This window comes from Sitodiplosis mosellana, unplaced genomic scaffold (genome assembly GCF_009176505.1).
Source record: "Sitodiplosis mosellana isolate CC-2019 unplaced genomic scaffold, AAFC_SMos_1.0 Smas_scaffold_6167, whole genome shotgun sequence".
NCBI lineage: Eukaryota > Metazoa > Arthropoda > Insecta > Diptera > Cecidomyiidae > Sitodiplosis > Sitodiplosis mosellana.
In genome coordinates this window covers 3,458,343-3,479,563 of record NW_022601408.1, presented here as the reverse complement: position 1 = coordinate 3,479,563, position 21,221 = coordinate 3,458,343, and the positions used below count along the sequence as shown (strand labels likewise).

General features: G+C 34.7%; 2 protein-coding genes across 2 annotated transcripts; both read right to left on the bottom strand.

Moving 5' to 3' along the window:
- Window positions 1-237: 237 nt before the first annotated feature.
- Window positions 238-18,451, bottom strand: LOC129575764 (peptidoglycan-recognition protein LC-like). Its single transcript, XM_055459765.1, has 13 exons — window positions 16,762-18,451; window positions 15,807-15,971; window positions 15,535-15,585; window positions 13,890-14,021; window positions 13,766-13,788; window positions 13,593-13,676; window positions 11,318-11,366; window positions 10,961-11,207; window positions 1,874-1,986; window positions 1,586-1,744; window positions 1,316-1,453; window positions 1,214-1,236; window positions 238-1,141 (listed from the first exon to the last, which is right to left on the bottom strand). The coding sequence occupies exons 1-13, from the start codon at window positions 17,387-17,389 to the stop codon at window positions 758-760; spliced, it is 2,196 nt and encodes a 731-aa protein (XP_055315740.1). The 5' UTR covers window positions 17,390-18,451; the 3' UTR covers window positions 238-757.
- Window positions 18,452-18,925: 474 nt separating this feature from the next.
- Window positions 18,926-20,722, bottom strand: LOC129575533 (serine/arginine repetitive matrix protein 2-like). Its single transcript, XM_055459296.1, has 3 exons — window positions 20,565-20,722; window positions 20,327-20,481; window positions 18,926-20,233 (listed from the first exon to the last, which is right to left on the bottom strand). Exons 2-3 carry the CDS (start codon window positions 20,352-20,354, stop codon window positions 19,206-19,208), a joined length of 1,056 nt encoding a protein of 351 aa, XP_055315271.1. The 5' UTR covers window positions 20,355-20,481; window positions 20,565-20,722; the 3' UTR covers window positions 18,926-19,205.
- Window positions 20,723-21,221: the final 499 nt, after the last annotated feature.

Genomic DNA, 21,221 nt, shown 5'->3' with positions numbered 1-21,221 from the left:
GTTGCCCGTTGCGAAGTTCTATGCTCGCTTTTTGTATATTACGAACGTTATTCAAACCTCTTGCGGAAGTGTTTTAAACACTAGGATGACTTCATTCAATATGACCGAAAAGAATTTCAAAAAAATTCGTGCAATTTGTTATACAACAACAATAAATTATAAAACAATCACTTTGTTTTGAGATGAACAAAAAATGAGTTACAATCAATGTCAATTTGCGAGAAAAAAAAGAGATAATTCAATTTCCCATTGATAGCTTTCAACAATTTAAAACCATAAATTTTATTGTCTTTATCTGTTCCTGCGGTTGAGACACAGAACCTAAAATAACAATCACAATATTGTTTTACAAGTCATGAGTTATACCAATGAAATTAACCCTAACTGATGCTCCCAATCACTTGGCATTGAGGCGTTAAACAATTTCAATTTTCATTGAGAATGTAAATGGGGGTGATATATGTCGGCTATAAGCGTAACATTCATTCTATTTTGAGGACTGCCAATCATTTTATTTTATGGTAAAGTTTATGTTAATGGAAGATTTTGATAAAAATCAAAACAAATCTCACACAAAACTTAACAACTTAAATTCGAAATTATTAAATGTTGCGAAAGCTATAGCATGCAGCCTTCGAGCGAGTATTTAAAAAAAAATTAAATGATAATAAAGCCATCACAAAATGGTACAATGTTCTTCTCATTTAATTGAATCGCAAATGTATTTATAGATTGCACCATTAATGTGTGACACAATTTACTTAATATCTGGGGTCCAGTGATTCCATGTTTTCATTATTTCGTATAATGCTTGACCAGGACTTTCGGTTGCTTTCAATTGTCGATGACCATAAAGATTGTAATTTTCATCGAGTTTTTTCAATGAAACTCCTTCTTCAATCAATTTTTGTGCGGCTTTCAATTGGAGGTCTGGTGGTGGGTTTTCCAGAAAATTCCCAATGAATGCGATACAAATGCTTTTCTCGTTAAAGCCATTAGTGTGTCTGCCTTGAATATTAAAACCCCGACCAATATATACATTACCATTGCCGTCGATCAAGAAATTATACGAAATATCGTCCATTCGTAGTGTTTCAACGTGATACGCTTGAATACTTCGAACAATAAACTTGCAGCTTGCCTGAGAAAAAATGTTCGAAATTATTTTGTTTTCTTCTTCACATCTCTGTATCATGCAATGGATGCGACTTACTTGTGTTGAACAATTTTGCGTGGCTTAGCAAAATGGAAACAATAAAGAACAATTTAAAGTGTATAGGTAATAGAGTAGTATATCTAAATTAAAGCAATGTACCTGTGTGTGCGATGATAACGCGCGTACTTGGAAGTTCAAGCAGAATTGGATTCTCTTCTGGTGGCTGAGCAACCCAATCATTCCTTGACACAAATTTCAACTGTCCCGTTGTATCGAACGTGACATCTGATTCTGAAACTGAGATATTTTCTTCATTCAACACATTCATCGTCACTCTTCTACATTCAAATGTCAATTGAACTGGGCACTTTATTCTAAACACGAGTTTTCACTTCATTCGAATCCAAGCCTAAATATGTGGCTACTCACGATGATCAGAGAGATCATTGTTTGCATGCCAATGGCTGCGCATGTAGATGGCTGATGTTAGGAGCGAGCCAAACAATGCACCCGAAAGGGTAGACGCCACAATCACCATCGCCCATATCCATTTGGGTTGGAGTTGATTGAGATTCTGGCCTGTAGAATCTGATTATTACAAAAAACAAACAAACATTTATTTAAACCACCACTATTTCTAATTGAAATTATCTATACAAAAAATAAAGCAGTTTGGAATGAAACTAGAAAATCAAATCTGTCAAATGTATTATATACTTAGCATAATTCTATCTTCGCTTGCCTTTCTGTTGATCATTTGCGGTGCAGTCATTTCTCTTTCGCGTTGAACACGCAATTGTTTCAACTTACGAGCATCGATTTTATTTAAGCTATAAATTCATTGTGCATGGGGATCTACCGGTCTCTTATCTTCGCTGGCACCACAATATAGCATTATAATAGCCTTATCTATGGTCGCTGAAACAGCAACAATGAAAAATAAAACGATAGGCACAAGTTTACATGAACTTCATTACATTGTTTTCATTTCGTTTTCGAATATTTTGCACATACGAAGCAAATGAATGTCTTTGTAATTGAGATGTTCTATTAGTTATATAAATCATTTCAAAAAAAAAAAAAAAAACAGTAACAGCAAATATTACTTCCTGACTTTTGCTGCATCGCAAACTGCACCCGAAACAAGAGGTGACTTGAATGATTATCGCTGCTTTCAAATACACCACCTCTTCCTTGTTTATATTGTAGTCATAATGTATCACGCACTCTTTACTATGTATAATCTATGGCTGTGCACAAAAACTTTTCTGCAATCGTTTTCCAATCCAATATTATTCATAAACAAAGTAATTAGTAATATTATGGGATCATGTATGTATCTGTTTATTGTGTTTGTGTTCTTGATACAATTTATTTTCAGACATTTTAATTTCTATTGGCTATTATTTGGGATGCGTTATAAAATATACGCGGATATTCAAGCACTTTGTCATTCGAATAGCCAAGAAAGCAGTATGAATGTTAAATTACATCACTCCTCATCAGCGCCTGTCCGAGCCCTCACGGCGCTCCGGTGCAAGTTTTATTCATGCGCCCCTGAAATTTCATGACTCAATTTTCTTTGACAATGATTAATTTAAATTTTAAATCGTATCTTTTTGTAGCGAAAACAGTATTTATTCATGAATGTTTTACATTCGATTTGTAAATAATTTTTATTGCGTGATATAACATTTAATGTTCATTATTAAATATTGCGAATTTTCGTAACTGATCAGTAAAAGGAAACTTTCCGGGCTTTGGAAGCGGCAAATTCGTCGATGATATCCTCATATTGAATTGAATCAGCAATTTCATGCTCAATTGATATTGTAGCTAAGCCATTTAAACGGTCTTGTGACATCGAATTGCGCAGGTAGTTTTTAGTTATTTTCAGCTTAGAAAAAGTCCTCTCAGCGGTTGCAACTGACACAGGACTTGTCAAAAATATCCTGTAAGCAATAACGGCGTTGGGGACAAGATTTTCCATACCGCTGCTCTTGATCCCGTTGAGTATATCGATGACTCTAACCAAATGACGATGCTTTACCAATTCCGCCACAACCGTCATCTCTGAAATCAATTCGTCAACATCAATATCACATTCTTCTCCCTTTGAAAGCGTTACTTGAAGCTGTTTGCACGACTTGAGCAAATTTTCATTTCTTCTATTTTGATCAAAATCGTCAAATTTGTAGAGAAAGGAGAATGTTGAATTGTGCTTCTCTAATGCAACGAATCGCTCCTCTACTGCATTGATTGCTACGTTCAAGACAACATCAATGAAATCATTTTGGAAGCTTTCTTCCGAATTTATTTCACGTCCAACAGCAACACGCTTGCGACTGTTTGTATAAACGACCTCGATTTCCATACTCTCACAGATTTCTGTTGCTTCACTAAAAACTTTTTCAGGTCCAGTTGATCTGTATTCTTCCAAAAAAAAATTTAGTACTACCCAAACAAAGTACAGCGGCTTGCAAATCCGAATCAATTGATTGCAGGGCTTTCGAAGCAATGTTAACGTGACTTAAAACATCGTACCACATACATACTGCACACACAAACGGATAATTAATTTTGTCGATAATTGCTCCAGCTTCATAACGAACTTTATCCTTGAAAGCGGTTGAATTCTTAATTTCATCCAATGCAGCGATTATTTTGCCAAGATTCAGCCGAAGTGGTTTCATTGCAGCGATTCGACTGGACCATCGAGTTGTACAAAGGTTTTTCGGAGCTAACGTGGAAGCTGTCGTGATATGGCTTTTCATAATATCCCACCAATTCGAAGAACCTGAAAGAAATTTATAAATCTCTTCGACCAAAGAAAAAAAAAACTAACGGTTGCCCCCGATGCAGCAGCAGCTTCATTCACAACAAGATTTAGTGAGTGGTTTGAACATGGTACAAAAAATGCTCTTGGGTATTTTTCCAGAATTAGGTTCTGCACGCCGATGTTTTTCCCTTTCATGTTCGCGCCATTATCATAGCCTTGACCTCTCAAGTTTTCGGGATCTAATCCAAGTGATTCCAATTCATTGATTGCCATTTCTTTGATCCCAAGTCCAGTTTTTTCGTGCATTTCCAAGAATTCAATGAAACTCTCTCTAACTTCATAACGCTGAGTCGCTTGTTTCTCAAACACATACCGTAAAACGACTGTCATTTGTTCAACATGGGTGATGTCAGTTGTGCTGTCCAAAATGAGCGAAAAATATCTACTTTTCTTAACACAATCCAAAATATGCGTCTTCACCTTTGCACCAATAATTGCGATAAGTTCGTTTTGAATCTTTGGAGAGAGGTAATGATTTTTTTCACGCTCAATATGCTCTCGAAGGACAGGATCGAATGTAGCAAAATAGCCCGACAGAAAAAAACAGAAATCAATAACTCAAAATAACAAAATTAGTCGACAAGAACATTTTGCGTGCAAGATCACAAGCGTACTAATATAAAGGATACATTTGAACAAGTTAGCCGTGTACTGAAGCTGTGGAGACAGTGTTTTTTTTATTACAATTCACCGTTAGATCCGTTTGTAAACAATACACACACAGCGCACAGTGTACGTTGTACGCTCTTGTTCGTAACATCCGAATACACGACATCTCTTGTTGTCCATTCTATTCGATTTTCGTAAACAATAAATTTATGTTTTCATCTCTTTCTTTTGTCATTGCAATTACAATGTGAAAAAAGGTGTCCACCGTTTGTGTTTTGGTGCGCTTCTCTTGGACTGATATTCAAATTTTGCTTATATTTCTAGCGCCTTTTTCAAATTTCAAAATGTAAACAGTACAATATCGGCGCTCATTCAAATGATTGACAAGTATATTTAAACACTTTTAGCGCTCTTTAAAACTCATCTTGCGGTTTTTTAAATGTAATCGTCAGTAAAAATTGGTTGTTATGTGTTTAAATACATAGAAATAGAACACTCGCGCGCCTTCGGCGCGCTCGCATTTATTAAATTTGAGAATTTTTATTCTCGCGCGCCTTTGACGCGCTCGCGCCTCGGTGCATTGCACCGGCTGCACCGGCGGTTGGACAGGCGCTGCTCCTCATTAAAATTTATCATTTCTATAATTGATAGAAAATCACTTTTAAATAAATTGATTAATTTTTTTATAGAAAATATAACGTAAACATTAAACGTAGTTTTTAAAGTCAAGAACATTCTTGTGATAGCTTCTCAAAATGTATTTATTATTTCTAATCAGATGAAAAACCTCTAGACGAGGTTAAAATGGAGTGACGCTCCTGTGCGTGGATTTACCACTCAAAAAGAATGATATCATTTTGAGTGACGCTTAGACGCTGTATTTCGAGCGTCACTCCATTTTAACCTCGTCTATAGGTTTTTCATCTGATATCACCACTTTTGTAAGGCTTTTTTTTTTGGAAAAATACATTTTTGACAGAAGTATGTCTATTTTAAGGTCTTATTATCAGGAAATTGCGTTGTGTCATTTTTATTAAAAAATAGCAGTTTTCGAAGACCAAAAGTTCGTTAGAGGTGTATTTCACGAGTTTTCCGAACAAAAATATCATTTTCAGTGAAAAAAGAGCAAGTTGAAAAATTCACTTCAATCCGACCTATTTTTCGACCATGAAATGGCCTCAGATCGCATTGTGACCACTTTTAATCGATTGATCGTCAAAAATTGAGCGGATATGCTTTTTGTAAGCCTTTTCCAGCCAGTAGATGCGTATTTTTGGCTACATTTTCTTCGTAGAATGCGACTCTTCGTACAAATTCCGTTCATTGATGAATCGCCGATGTCCAGAACTTCGAAATACGAATTTTCCCGGATATATGGCATATGTCACTTTGTTGGTATGGTGGCCGGCTACAAACGCTCAGTTTTTGGTGAAAGGTTGTTGGACTGATTTTTGAGAAATCGCCTTTGGCGTGAAATTTAAGGGGGTCGATTTTTCATGAAAATCGACTTTTTTCTTTTATATCACATAAACATTGGCATGTGTGTATGGAACTTTTTGAAGGTCTTCTCAAATAGTTACGAGCTGACTTCGCTTGATGGGTGTCTGAAGTGATCTAGTTTGCGAAATAAATACTTGAAAAAATCGTATACATGGAGGCTAGCGAAGCCATAGCCAGCTCTCCTGTATTGCAAATGTCAAACTGAGTGCGGGTTCCGATGCACTCCGTTATCAACTACAACTTGAGCATATGGGTACCAGAATCCGTGGGGGTCAAAAAAGTGTTCGGACATACGGACGCACATCAAATCGATTATTTCATAGAAAACCATGGTCAAACTGCCAATGCCCATGACTTTTTCGTTTACAAATGAATCGGGGCGCTTAGACCGACGTTGGAAAGATGGCGAAGAGGAGCTTTTCTTGGATACCTCAGACCACCACCTGAGTAACCTCTTCGTGGGTTATGGGTATAGATTTGAAAATTTATCGAAATTTTGCAACCACTATATTTTCGACTAGACCACACTCTAGGCATGATGTATATGGTGTTTTCGACTATTTGGGTCAAAACCTTTCTAACGGTACCTAACATGCAGGGGCTTAAATGGTGTTCTGAGAAAATAGCATACCCACTATATATATAGTCGTGATTTTAAAAACTGTAATGAGCGATTCGGGCTTTGGAATGTGCTCCATAACATACCAGCCTATACTAACATCGCAGTAACTATCACCTGTAGAAAATTGTATGAAATGTCGTAACTGCATGTAATTGGTTTGAACCACAGTATTTTTTATTTATGATCTCCTCTTAGGAAAGTTGATTTGTACGGCACTGAGAGAAAGAATTGTATATACGAGACGAGTAGACAATAGCAACCAAAGAAATGTGAGAAACAGAGATTTAGTTAGAATTGAAACTTATGGCACGGACTATGCTCGTAATCAGTCATTTATTCTAGCGTGTAGGAATTGTACCAAAGTAATACAATCGTTTTTAGATTCGGCATCAAGACAAATATTTAGTCGAAGTGTATTCAATTTAGACAATCGTGTGAGCGGTGAACACAATCGGTTGCAGCAGAGTGCCATTTCGAAGTCAATAGGGATATTCGATCGGGGAGTATTTCCTTGCTGGTGTAAAGTTGTAATTTGTAAATGAATTGTATTTTATTATTCAGTCTGTGATTAGGAGGTGAAATAAACAATCTACATTTACATATTTACAAACATAAAGAGTAGACGTCACAATCACCATCAATAATATCAACTGGTCACACTAGCACCACATAATGTGGTGCAAATCGTTTTCAATACCCAAATTTGTATCGAAGTTGTGATTTATTTGACACATTATTATAATTGCCCATGGGCGATATTGTGAGAGATTTGCCCATGGGAAATTTTGATTATATTCGCCTATGGATATTTATGACAAAAGTTTGATGACAAAAAACACATACCCATATAAATTGGGCACTACTACCATACGAAATTTCCGCCTAAATATAGATGTCAATGTTTTACTGTGTAGAGCTGAGTTAAACCCTAGCTGGGTTGATGATAATGTTTTTTTTTTCTTATAGAATATGGAATTACTAATTGCTTGTCCAAGAAATTATCACACATAATAAGATTATCGTTCTAAAAGAAGTAATTGGAATGGAAACAGTTAATGGGTTGATATGAGAATGATTTTCTCTGAGTGTTCGATTAAAATGTATTCAAGAAATACTGATACTAGCAATTAATGAAGCGGATTAAAAATATGCGCGTGCAGATGCACATAAACCCAAAGCAATACAACTGAATAGAGTTCGAAGCATTGTAGGCATGAGAACAACTACAACAACAAGTTCATTTGATTAGACTTTGCGTCAATTTTATTGTATGTTACAAAAATGGGTTACATTTAGACAAAAAAAAAATTCAACATTCTGTTGAAATTGAAACATTACGAATCTTTGGATGGAGATTCTTATCTTCGACATTAATGTTCGACTTGTTCTGTCCAATGATCCCATGTTTTGATGATATCATACAGAGCTGTCCCTGGGGCTCTGTGTGCCTGAAACCAATTGACGATGACCATACAAACCATAATCATTACTCAGTAATCGCTTTTGAAAACCATCCGCGATCAAATTTTTAGCAGCACATAATTGACGTTTGGGAGGTTCAGTTGATTCAAATGAACCAATGAATGCAATGCAAATACTTTTGTTATTATGCCCTGTGGTATGTGCACCTTCAGAATAAATTCAAACACTCTTAGTTATTTATTTATTTTCCTTTGCGATCCGTAATAATAATCTCAGAGATTTCATTGCTTATTATTATTACTGTCTTACAACTCACCTTGAATGTCCCATCCTCTGCCCACATACACAAAACTATCGCCACCCACCTAGAATTGAATAAAAAAATAGGAAATAATGTGTTACAGAATATAAAATAAATACAAATGCATTTGAGTGCAAAGCATGAACATTTACAAGGAAATTGTATCCAATGTCATCCCATCTACGTGACTCTATGTGGAAAGTTTGAATCAGTCTGACTCGAAACGTGCATGATGCCTGAAAGATGAAAGAATAAAAGCACATTTGAGTACATAAATTTCATCGATTTCGAAATTGAAACAAGAAGAAAAGAAAAAAAGAACTACCTGACTCGTACAATTCGCCGTGGCTGGACAGCATTTCAAAAATAAAAATGAAATTATTGAAAAATGTAGAAGACAACAATTTATTGGGTGTTGGATGGTATTTTGAATTAACTCTCTATCATACCTGTGTGTGCTATGATGACCCGAGTCGCAGGAATTTCTAACTTAACTAGCTCATTGCTTGGTGGTTGGGCATTTCAATCACTTCTGGACACAATGGGAGCATTGTTGCATTCAAAGTCAATATCATTCTTTGTACTATTTGAACTTTCACCTACAGCCATGTCAATATTTCGTGTCAATAACGCTTGTGTTACATACATGCCGAACAAAACTCCAGTAATTGTCCAAATCGAAACAAGAACCACAACTGTGAACAGCCATTTTCGTTCCAGTTGCCTAAAACGAGACGCACAAACGGACTCTGAAACTAAATAAGCGAAATAAAGGTGAATTAATTATTACATTTTGTTTGACTAGTAATCGTAGAACTGGGAATGGGACATACTTTTGAGAACGATTTCATTTCCCCCAAATTTTTCGTTAGTTGTTTTCACCGAGTCAATCATTTCTTTCAGTCTGACGTTTCCAGCGTTATTGTTTGCGAAACGATTTTAGCATTTTCATTTAAATAAATCGTTGGGCATCTATACGCATCTATAGGGGGGGGGGATTACCGACTGATTATGAAAAGAATGATTGTGATAAAAAAGCTTATCAAGCCATTGAAAGCGATTGGAACTATATTGACGCTTGAACGTTTTAGCAATCATAGCTGCTTAAGTAGGGCAGTGACGGAGTATTTTACCCTCTCCATCAAAAATTACCATTGCCCTTTCATAAATATAACCATTTCTTTTAAAAATGCTTCCAGAAAATTGGAAATTGGTCAATACAAACGTGCTGATTATTCAATCAGAGTATTACGAAAAAGAAAGCGAAATGCTCTTTTTCATATTTTGAAATTTGTTCGTTGTGATGATTCATTGTGCTTTATTTTAATTTCGCGATTGATAAGATTATTTAAGAAAAAGATCCCCTCTTATGACTGACGACTGATGGTTCATTTTGCCCTTTGGCGCGTGTCGAACTGATACGTAGTAAAAAAAAAACACACCTTGAATTAGTGGCCACTTGAGACGGACACATTGAAAGTATTTTCATATAAACGGCAAATAAACTATATCGGAAGAACTTACGAAAACAAAAAATAATAGCAAAACAATAAATTAGTTGTTTAGTTTTATTGCTAAATGTAGAATTGTCTCTATTTGAACAATCTCGCTACTTATAATTTTACAATAGCCATTTAAAATAAACCAAATTCATTTATATGAATCTGACCAATACAATTTTTAACTGCTAAATATTGCAGAGCCATGCAACTAATTTTAAAGCACACTAGAATTGCAGTCTATTTACACATTACCCACAACACATTCGGAATTGCTACGAAACTGTATCTATCGATTATTTATGGCCCGATTCTGCAATATCAATTAAAACATGTCAGTAAAAAGTATTTATTCAGACACTGTCATTTGAATCTTTTTACATCACCGTAAAGCGCTCCATTTTATTTCGATTCACTTTTATTTTTTCTTGAAATACGAATGTATTCGCTTTAACCTGATAACAACGGTCAAAAGAGGAATAGTAAATCGAAAGTTAAATAAAAGTTGCAACAAAATAAGGCATTAGTATGAAAAAATAAAAAGAATCGGCTTATTTGGTCACCTCTATATCTTTTATGACTAAATAATCCATTTATGAATGTAATGGATGTACAAAACGCTGAAAATGATATTCCAATCACTAATTCAGTTCCATTTTAATAATTGAATATACATTTTATAATTGAAATGACAATTCAATTTTATAAAATGCAGTCGTTTTATTTGTATACAATATCAAATAGATCTCTTAAACAAGATGAGAGCGTAATAGTACAAAAAAAAAAAACCCGGGGAAAACAATTCTCTAAATACGAAGTAAAATCTTTTTTTTTTCAATTGATTTTTTTTTATGAATTTATGCAACATTTTTGCAATGCATAAATTGGTTTTCAACTTGAATGGCGAATATAAAATATCAATGAGTGGTATTCCTTTATGTATTATACATACATAAGAAGTGCAAGTATACTTATTTTAAATATTATATAACATCTATACGTCACATATCACTTGATTTCTTCACTAAAATGATCCCATGTTTTGATAATTTCATATAACGCTAGACCAGGACTCTCCGATGGAATCAATTGGCGATGACCATATAGCCTGTAGTCGGGGATTAGTTTTTTCAGCTTTACACCCTCTTCGATCAATTTCTGTGCGGCATATAGTTGTCGTTTTGGCGGTGCAATTTTATTGAAAGTTCCAATAAATGCAATGCAAATGCTATGTATATTGTAACCTTTGGTATGTGCACCTTCAGAATAAATTCAAACACTCGTAGTTATTTATTTATTTTCCTTTGCGATTCGTAATAAGGATCTCAGAGATTTCATTGCTTATTATTATTACTGTCTTACAACTCACCTTGAATGTCCCATCCTCTGCCCACATACACAGAACCATCGCCACCTACCTAGAATTGAATAAAAAAATAGAAAATAATGTGTTACAGAATATAACGAACATTCCACACGAAATCGACCAAGAATTGAATCGACCCTCTCCGAATTGACTGAAAATTTTCTTGGAGTCTTGTTTTCGGTAGAAAATGAGAAAATTAAAATCTTAGGCCTGTAAGTGGCCTACATTTTTGAGTTCACCCAGTGTAAATTTTTCGAAAAATTGAAAAAATCGAAAAAAAGGGTTTGCGTCAACTGAAAACTAACTAAGATGTAGTTGACACATTACCAAACCATTCGTACCGTTGGAAAGATAATTGATGGGGCCACAAAAATTACGAAGTCACCTACCCACTTTGACCCTATTGGGGCCTCCAAAAATGGAGTCAAAGTACTAAAAGTGAAATATCTCAAAAGAATGGGGTTTTTTTTGGCATGTTTTTTGCGTTTTTTTTGCGCTTATGTCGCGCCGCTTCAGATTGAAAAATAAAATTTCGTGTATAACCCCCATTCAGTTCGTGTATTTGGCCTCGGCAAGTGAATCATATATCATTTTTCACCGTTTTTATGGGGAAAATGGTCGAAAATGGCTTCTTATGACATTTTGATCTGAGAAAACTGCTATTTTTTCGTCAAAATACATGAAAATATGAACATTTGAATATCGGTTTACCTATAAATTTGGTCTGAAACTGACATTTCTTCATAAAACAAGCGAATGGTCAAAATCCGCATACAAAATCACACTTATGGCATAGAAAACTCACCTATGGTGGCCTGGTATGAGTCTATTTCCATGTAATTTTGAACGAGGAATCGATTTAGACTTATCTCAATCCCGTTTGATGAGCCTAAAATGCCGTAAAATGGCCCTGTTCCAGCCTATGTTTTCAACTCGCCATATTTTATGCAGAAAATCACTTTTTCTACTTCAAAAATGCCTTATTCTGCGTTCCAACATAAAAGACTTTTATTTTTTGAAGAAATAAACCAAAATACACAAACTTTTCGAACATTTTGGCCTCAATTTAGCGTTTTGTATAGATATTGGTCCAAAAAACGGTCATTTTGTAGGGGAGGTACCTAAAATATGCATAATTTGATACTTTTATGTTGAAAAACTGCCATTATTTTTGAAAAATAATGGGGGTCTGTGAACAATAATATATCCATTTGCTTATACTTTGGTCGCAAATCGACTTTTTTATTGGAAAATTCGCTCAAAATGAAGATTTTACACATAAAACTCTAAATTGAGTAGAGAAGTTGGTATATTTTGGTTTATTTCTTCAAAAAATAAAAGCTATTTATGTTGGAACGCAGAATAAGGCATTTTTGATGTAGAAAAAGTGATTTTCTGCATAAAATATGGCGAGTTGAAAACAAAGGCTGGAACAGGGCCATTTTTCGGCATTTTAGGCTCATCAAACGGGATTGAGATAAGTCTAAATCGATTCCTCGTTAAAATTTCGTGGAAATAGACTCATACCAGGCCACCATAGGTGAGTTTTCTATGCCATAAGTGTGATTTTGTATGCGGATTTTGACCATTCGCTTGTTTTATGAAGATATGTCAGTTTCAGACCAAATTTATAGGTAAACCGATGTTCAAATGATCATATTTTCATGTATTTTGATGAAAAAATAGCAGTTTTCTCAGATCAAAATGTCATAAGAAGCCATTTTCGACCATTTTCCCCATAAAAACGGTGAAAAATGATATATGATTCACTTGCCGAGGCCAAATACACGAACTGAATGGGGGTTATACACGAAATTTTATTTTTCAATCTGAAGCGGCGCGACATAAGCGCAAAAAAAACGCAAAAAAACACCACTCTTTTGAGATATTTCACTTTTAGTATTTGACTCCATTTTTGGAGGCCCCAATAGGGTCAAAGTGGGCAGTTGACTTCGTAATTTTTGTGGCCCCATCAATTATCTTTCCAACGGTACGAATGGTTTGGTAATGTGTCAACTACTCCTTAGTTAGTTTTCAGTTGGCGCAAACCCTTTTTTTCGATTTTTTCAATTTTTCGAAAAATTTACACTGGGTGAACTCAAAAATGTAAGCCACTTACAGGCCTAAGATTTTGGTTTTCTCTTTTCTACCGAAAACAAGACTCCAAGCAAATTTTCAGCCAATTCAGAGAGGGTCGATCCAATTCTTGGTGGATTTCGTGTGGAATGGTCGATAAAATAAATACAAATTTATTTGAGTGCAAAGCATGAACATTTACAAGAAAATTGTATCCAATGTCATCCCATCCACGCGACTCTATGTGGAAAGTTTGAATCAATCTGACTCGAAACGTGCATGATGCCTGAAAGATGGAAGAATAACCGCACATTTGAGTACATAAATTTCATCGATTTCGAAATTGAAACAAGAAGAAAAGAAAAAAAGGACTACCTGAGTCGTACAATTCTCCGTGGCTGGAAAGCGTTTTGAAGAAAAAAATGAAATGATTAAAAAATGTAAAAGATAACAATTTATTGGGTGTTGGATGGTATTTTGAATTAACTCTTCATCATACCTGTGTGTGCTATGATGACCCGAGTCGCAGGAATTTCTAACTTAACTAGCTCATTGCTTGGTGGTTGGGCAATCCAATCACTTCTCGACACGATCCGCAATGGTCCTGCGGTATCTGTGATTATGTCTGAGCCTATAAAAATGTAAAAAAAAGCATTAAAATATAGTAAATACTTAATTACAAAGGGGTTAGTTCTGATTATCATATTCGAAGATACTAGATTGCTTTTTTGACGATTTAATTAGCGATCTAACCTAAATGCTATTCTGTAATGGCTCTGATTCTTACTGAATAATTGTGTTAGTATCGGGAAAAAAGTGCACTGAATTTATTTTGTAGTATGAATTAATACTTAAGTTTTTGTGAAGGAAATCAAAAATTGTAACGAATTATTCGAATCTATTGTTGACGGTATGGGAACATCGAATTTAAATGTTATATTTTGATTGCTAACAATTGTTATTCTAATTCAAGTTTATTTTCAAATCGCAAACGTTTACGAGACACATGTCTCATCTTCAGGCGATGAACATAACTGATGTTGTATTTCAAAAATTGTCATATGGACACTTGATTTTATGTAAAAATAATAATGATCTATCAAAAAAGTTTGCGATTTGAAAATAAAATTGTATTAGAATAAGAAGTAAACTAACGTTTTTTTTTTTTTTCAATAAATTAATAACTAATACAGTATTCCATCGAACTAATTTTCTTTGAAAATTAAATTGTTTAATTTCTGCTAACAGTATTCAAGAAATCAATAAATTCATTTTCCCTGACGAAACTATTCAAATTCTCGATGGATACCGGTGAATTTACCCAAATTTACCACGCGATTCCGTTGGCGATTAAGTTCCGACTTATTTCAAGGAGATTTTAGAGATAATTTCGAATATTTACAGTAATTGTGGATTGAACACAATACAGAAATGTTGAAAAGAGCACCAAAAAGAATGAAAAATATCAATACAAATCACAAACATATCAATATAGCATAAAACTGTGAGTGCGCCTATAATTATTTCGCGCACTGGATTTTGATTTTATTAGCGATTTGCATCGGATAAAATGTGTTCTGGAAATCAAATTATAAGTCGGAACAGAGCTTCTGAAGCAGGGTCCGAGGGGTGAAATTCCCCCCCCCCCCCCCCCCCCCGAAGCAATTTCGGTAGATTACCCATAAGTGAAATTTTACCCATACTCTGATTGAAAATTCAAAAGTGAGGACCTTTTTGTAGGTCTTCACTTTTGGAATTACCCATACTCGATTTCAAAATAACCCCCCAAAACAAAATTTGCAATTTGAAATTACCTCTGGATGGCCAACCTTCAGAAGCTCTGAGTCGGAATACAAATGCCAACAGAATCGCAAAAACGAAATGTTTTATTCTTGTTATTTTCTTTTTCTATTTTAATTTTTGTTTAATGTGATTGACAAGTGTTATATTGTATTTGTCATTTTGCAATTTTTCTTTAAAAGTCAACAAAAAAAAAAAAACGCCATCTAGACCTTTGTAGGATTTGTACGTTATGAATGGCGCTGTGATGTAACGAAGATATTATAGGAACCTCATTTACACTAAAATTTTCATACATATTTTTTTAAAATTAGAAAACAAAAATTATAACGAATTATTCGAACCAATTTTGGAATCAATAGGCTCGTTCAATCGAGAATCATCTCCGTCCCCAACTGAAAAGAGCAACCACAAAATGCGGTTTCTATTCAAATTAACACATTTCGATTGATTTCGATAAGAAATGAAGCGAAAAGAAAGTAGAGAACTATATCAAGATCTGTAGTGTCGTTGTTTTAAATTAGTTCAAGAATCAAAAGAAAAGAAAAGGAATGTTTGTGTTTTAGAAATGATGTGTCAAACGCATCAGTCCGTTATGCATTTGGGCATTACTTACTTGACGTATTGTTGTTGTCGCCAGAGTTGAATTTCACGAATATTATTACTAACAACAATGAGCAAGCTAACACTCCAGCAGCAATGGCGCTCGCTAACGCCTGTTTATTAGTGCATTTCCATTTCTTTTCGATTTCGTCGGGATGATCTTTGGTAACTGGAAAATCTGTAGAAGAAGAAATGTTCAAGCAAAAACAAAAGAACTAAACACAAAATGCACAAAGGAAATGTGTTTTCATTCAACTTTCTTTTTCGTACAGATTCATTTAAATGTGATTAGGTGTTTATACCATCACAATGAGAAAAAATAAATAAATTGGAAGTATTTAACTGGCAAGTCGTAATTTTGATTTTCATTTGACGGAATCAAGACAAAAAATGTTTGCGTTTTAAAATAAACGAGTTCATTTTATCGATATAGTAACATTAAATTTCTTGGTCTTATTGAGAGAAACAAAAATGACCAAAGAGTCAGAAAAAAAAAAAGACTGGCCTCGCCCCACCCAATAAAATTGAATCGAAACTTAGTTGGGATTCGCGGTTTTACCAGCTTTTTATAAACTTTATTTTGCTTACGTCACTCATGAGAGAGCAAACTTCATTCTGATATAGAGATACAAACCCAAATGTAACCGTGTTGCTTGTATTCATGTATCATCGTTCTCGATAATTTAGCATCGTCACAAGTAGAATAATTGCGACTACAATAAATTCAGTATGAGGAAAAAAGTTAATTCATGTACGAACAAAAAGAAACAACAAATGTATATTATTTATGCATTCATAGCTTGAATTATCATTGTCAATCTTCACATTTGACTGCTACACGCCGGATGAGAAATAAAATTTCTTTTTTAAAAATATGAATGGCTTCCACAAATTGCGCAAACGGGAAAGTTCATAAGACACAAACACACGTATGGATTTTTGATTGCATAAAAATTTCGGTGATTTACCTTTTTCTTTTCGGCTTAGATTGTCTGTGCTGCTGTTTACGTATCCGAGGTTATCGTTTTCGGATTGTTCCGCCTCCTTCCATTTATTCTTATCGTATACAAACTGCTTTATTGTTACTGGGCCTTGATAGAACGTCTTATTTCCGAATGTAATATCGGATGAATTTTGTACGGCTATACTGCCAATATTCGGCTTTACATCATTGTTCGTACATAAAATACTCGACTGGTTGTCAATATTTTGATTTACTAACACTATTCCGTTGGGGCTTCTATATTCGTTGTCATTATTACAATTTATCACTTCATCTACGTCTGAATCGGAATCAACAACGCTCGAATCATTATCATTTTCATCTAGGGTTACGATCGATATATTATTGCTGCCAATCGAATTGGTCGTTGGCGATCTCTGTCGATTCGTTGTCGAATAATCCAGATTATTTTGATTTTCGAAAATTGTTGGTATTGATGTTGTGTGGTTTCGGTTGTCGTCGTCATCCTCGCAAGATACATCATCGATTTGAATGGGTGTCTCAGTTATCACTATATTTCCATCAACTTTGTCACTGAAATCACTGACCGTTGAACTCATCAATTCCACTGCACTTAAGACTATACCGGACATTTTGATTCGCGCCTAAAATAAAAGATTCCGTTGCGTTGCTTAATCCGAAATCCACGAAAAAATGCGGCTGTTTGAATGGTAACAGTGTCCAACATCCATGCACTAATTATTATCAAATTGCGATTTATTTTATTATATTCATTATTTTTTATCACTTTGGGATTTCGTCTGATCATTGCCTTGACAACACAGCATTTTTTTTTTCTTGACTTGAAAATCAATTTTGGGAGTGCAAACATCCGTCCAAATGGAAACTCAACGGTTTGATAACATGAAAATCCATTTTTGTTTTAAACCTCTTATACAAACGACTAAGTGTTTTTTTTTTTGTCTTTGTTCTATTCACTTGATATCAAATCGTTCGAAAAATTTCCACCGAGTTTCAATCACATATATATAATTTAACAGTTTACACAACATTTGTTGGGAATGAGCAGAGCAGAACCGAGAGATACCCGAACACAAAAATGAAATTTTAATCAAACGCTAATCGAACCTGATGAAACAATGAACGCACACACAACGTTTGCTTGTGCTCGACAACAAAGCTACTGATCATGGTATTTTGTTAATCTTTGCCATTCGTACATACACTGTGCGTAGCTCATGAATATTATTGTATGTATTATACATATACCTACGGATGAATGTATGTATTTGGCAAAAACGAGATAAACAAGTTGACAGTGCGAGCGAGCGAGCGAGATTACAAATACAATGCCCAATTGTGTTCGTTCTAAGAATCAGTTTTTTTTTTTAAATTTAAATGCCAGAATACACCTTTACTTATTTGTCTAAGCTCAATACTTATTAGCCCCGACTGCAATTTCAAACTCATACACACACACATTTTGATTATTGTTCTACTTGCCAATAATTTGGTGGACTTTTTTCGCACCCGAAAATATTTACCGTCATCGATTATAAATTATTAAAGTCGAAAGTGCCATGAAAATTGGTTAGATACGATAAAAAAATCATAAAACGTTTTTTTTTCTGTCATCTCATTGAATAGAGCCGTGATCGTAATAATAAATGCCTTCGATAATAGCGCACTCGATACTTTATATATATAATTGTTGAAATCTCTGGCAATATCAAATGTGTATGTGAGTCCAGTTCACACACAGAAATACCTGACCAGCGAAACACTTTGCCATTCTACAATCATCATCATCGCATTTTAATGTGTTTAATTTGGACGCAATGTACTTGTGTAAGATTAAAATACATCGTAAACAACATGGAATAGCACACTCAATCTCTCTCTGTGGTATGGTTGTTTTGACTGTTTTACATGAAGATACCGAAAGCACGAAGAGAAAAAAAACCATACAATATTGCCATTGGTCGAACAAAGAAAACAACTACAACCCACAGAGTGAATGTTTAAGGTTCATTCTTATCACAATATTAAGAAAAAAAAACACACTTCATTGTTCGTTCATTGTGCCATAATTATTTTAAGACAATTGCAATTGATACCACTCTGATAATCTATTTATTTAAATTGAAATGAGTTTCAACTAAAACATCTTTTTTTTCCTTCAACATTTCACATTTATTTAATTCGATTTGAAACCAAGAAAATTTGCTTGATTTTTAAACCACATGATTACAAGCCTATTTTTTGTTTGTTATTTTTTTGCGAGAATATGGGCGATAAGTGTTTTTTTTTTCTTCAATAATTTTAATTTATTTGCAAATATGTGTACAAAATGAAAGTGATAAAGAGGGTATGAATAGTGATTGGATGTCTTCACTTGATAGATTATCATGTGTCAACGTCAGAAGTTCATAAAATTGCGGAATTCGCTTATTTTCGTCGATTTTTACGTTTTTGATGTGAGTCAGATCCAGTGCCACTGGATGATGACGAAGAAGAAGCAGAGGATGAAGACGAAGATGAATCCGAATCAGAACTACTTGATGATGTGGAATGTCGACGTTGCTTTTTTGACTTTTTAGTGTGATCATCGGATCGCTTTTTCTTTTCTTTATTTTGGCCGCCGCGCCTCTTTTCCTTTTTCGACGGTTCTGAATCGGAATTGCTGGAATCGTCTGAACTATCACTACTACTAGAATGTTTTCGCTTGCGTCGCGATTTTTTGGGCGGTGAATCGTTCTCCGATGACGATGAGCTACTGTCAATTGTGTCGGCCTTTCTCTTCTTTTTGTCGCGTCGATCATTCGATTTGTCGCTTTTTTTCCGTTTTTTAGATTTTTCTCCGCTGAATTTTCCCTTGTTTTCCTCAATTGACTTTCCTTTGGGCTCTTCATTGACAAGTTCTCGTTCTCTTGATGGCGTTCTAACCAATTTGTATTGTTTACTTTTTGCGCTTTCAAGGTTCCGCTGGGCTTCCAACTCTTTCTGTAGTGCGGCACTTTTTGCTAATTCCTCTTTTGCCTTACGATCTGCGTCAAAGCTGCTGCCCTCAACAAAGTATTCGGAAATGCCAAATGCTGAACGTAACATTGCATTCTTTTCCTGCTTTGCAGCTGCTAATTGATGTGTTTCTCGCACGGCATATCGCCCAAATTCATCCTTTGGCAATTGTTCGTTTTGAATTTCGCCCAAGAGTTTTTCTCGAAATGCTTGCACTTTCGCTGCTATTTCTTCCGGTGTATAATCCTGTTCTTCTAAAATCTCTTCGAATTCCAAAACTTTTACTTCGATTTTACGCTTTCGTTCATGCTCAAGAATTTCTTCGTTTGGACCACGATTATTTATGGCTTCTGCTTGTGATAGCTCCGCTTCATTTTTGTATTTTACATTGTCCTTTTTTCCCTGGCGAACGAAGGACAGGTTTCGTTGAACATGGCCATTTGTACCAGAGCCACGGGCTGTAGAGATAAAGCAAACAAAAATTAAGATTCTTTCTTTTGCTAACGTTCATATTTTTAATATAAAATGTGTCAAAGTCAAGTTATAAATACCTGTGGTCAATCCAATTCCATTGTACATGTTTGCACCGATTTATAAGTAGATTTGCCCACTCCGAATAAACTTTGGTTTAGTAAACGTTTACAAACATTTATATCGAATACGTGTTGAAAGTTGTTGAATTTCGTTTGAAAACGACAATTCCAAACTGAAAATATGAAAAATATTAACCGAACTGTTTTGATGTGACTGCCAATAAATATTTTAAACTAGAAGAATAATTAAAAATACCTGTAAATTAGTAAATTTATTGGAGTATTTATGCACGTACGAAAATGAAAGCTGTAAAATGCGTGTTTATTCAAAAGCAAATGTCAAATTTGAAGAGGTTTCAGCTCGTTTGATGCTCTGATACGGTGGCGCCCTCATGACAGCCGGTGATAACAAACAGAAGCCTCGCATTACTTGCCACATTCAAATAATGGTTCGTTTACAGAAACAACCACAACAGAAAAGAAGAAACGAAACTTTTTTGTTCGCTCAATAAAGCTCGTAGCGAATTGCAAAGGTTTAAATGAGTATTCAATTATTAAAAGCTAAGTATTTTGTCGGTTATGACGATTTTCAAGTCATGACTAAATTTTCATCGCAAATTTATACCATTTATTATTCATCAGTACATTTTGTATGAACGTGAATTTACCTCTACCAATAGAATCAATACTTCATTTGACTATTGCGTGAACTAGTTCTCTCCTTTTTTCCACTCTCTTTTCGCGTTTTCGTTTCATGACATATATGTGTGGTAGCTGTAATTATCGTTATCTGCTATTGGGAATTTACACAAATATAAAAGCTGCACGTGTTATCAACCTATTTGCAGTAAATCCGTGCAAATGTACTTCTGAGAAAGAGAAACCGTTCATTGAGTAACCACTCATGAATGAG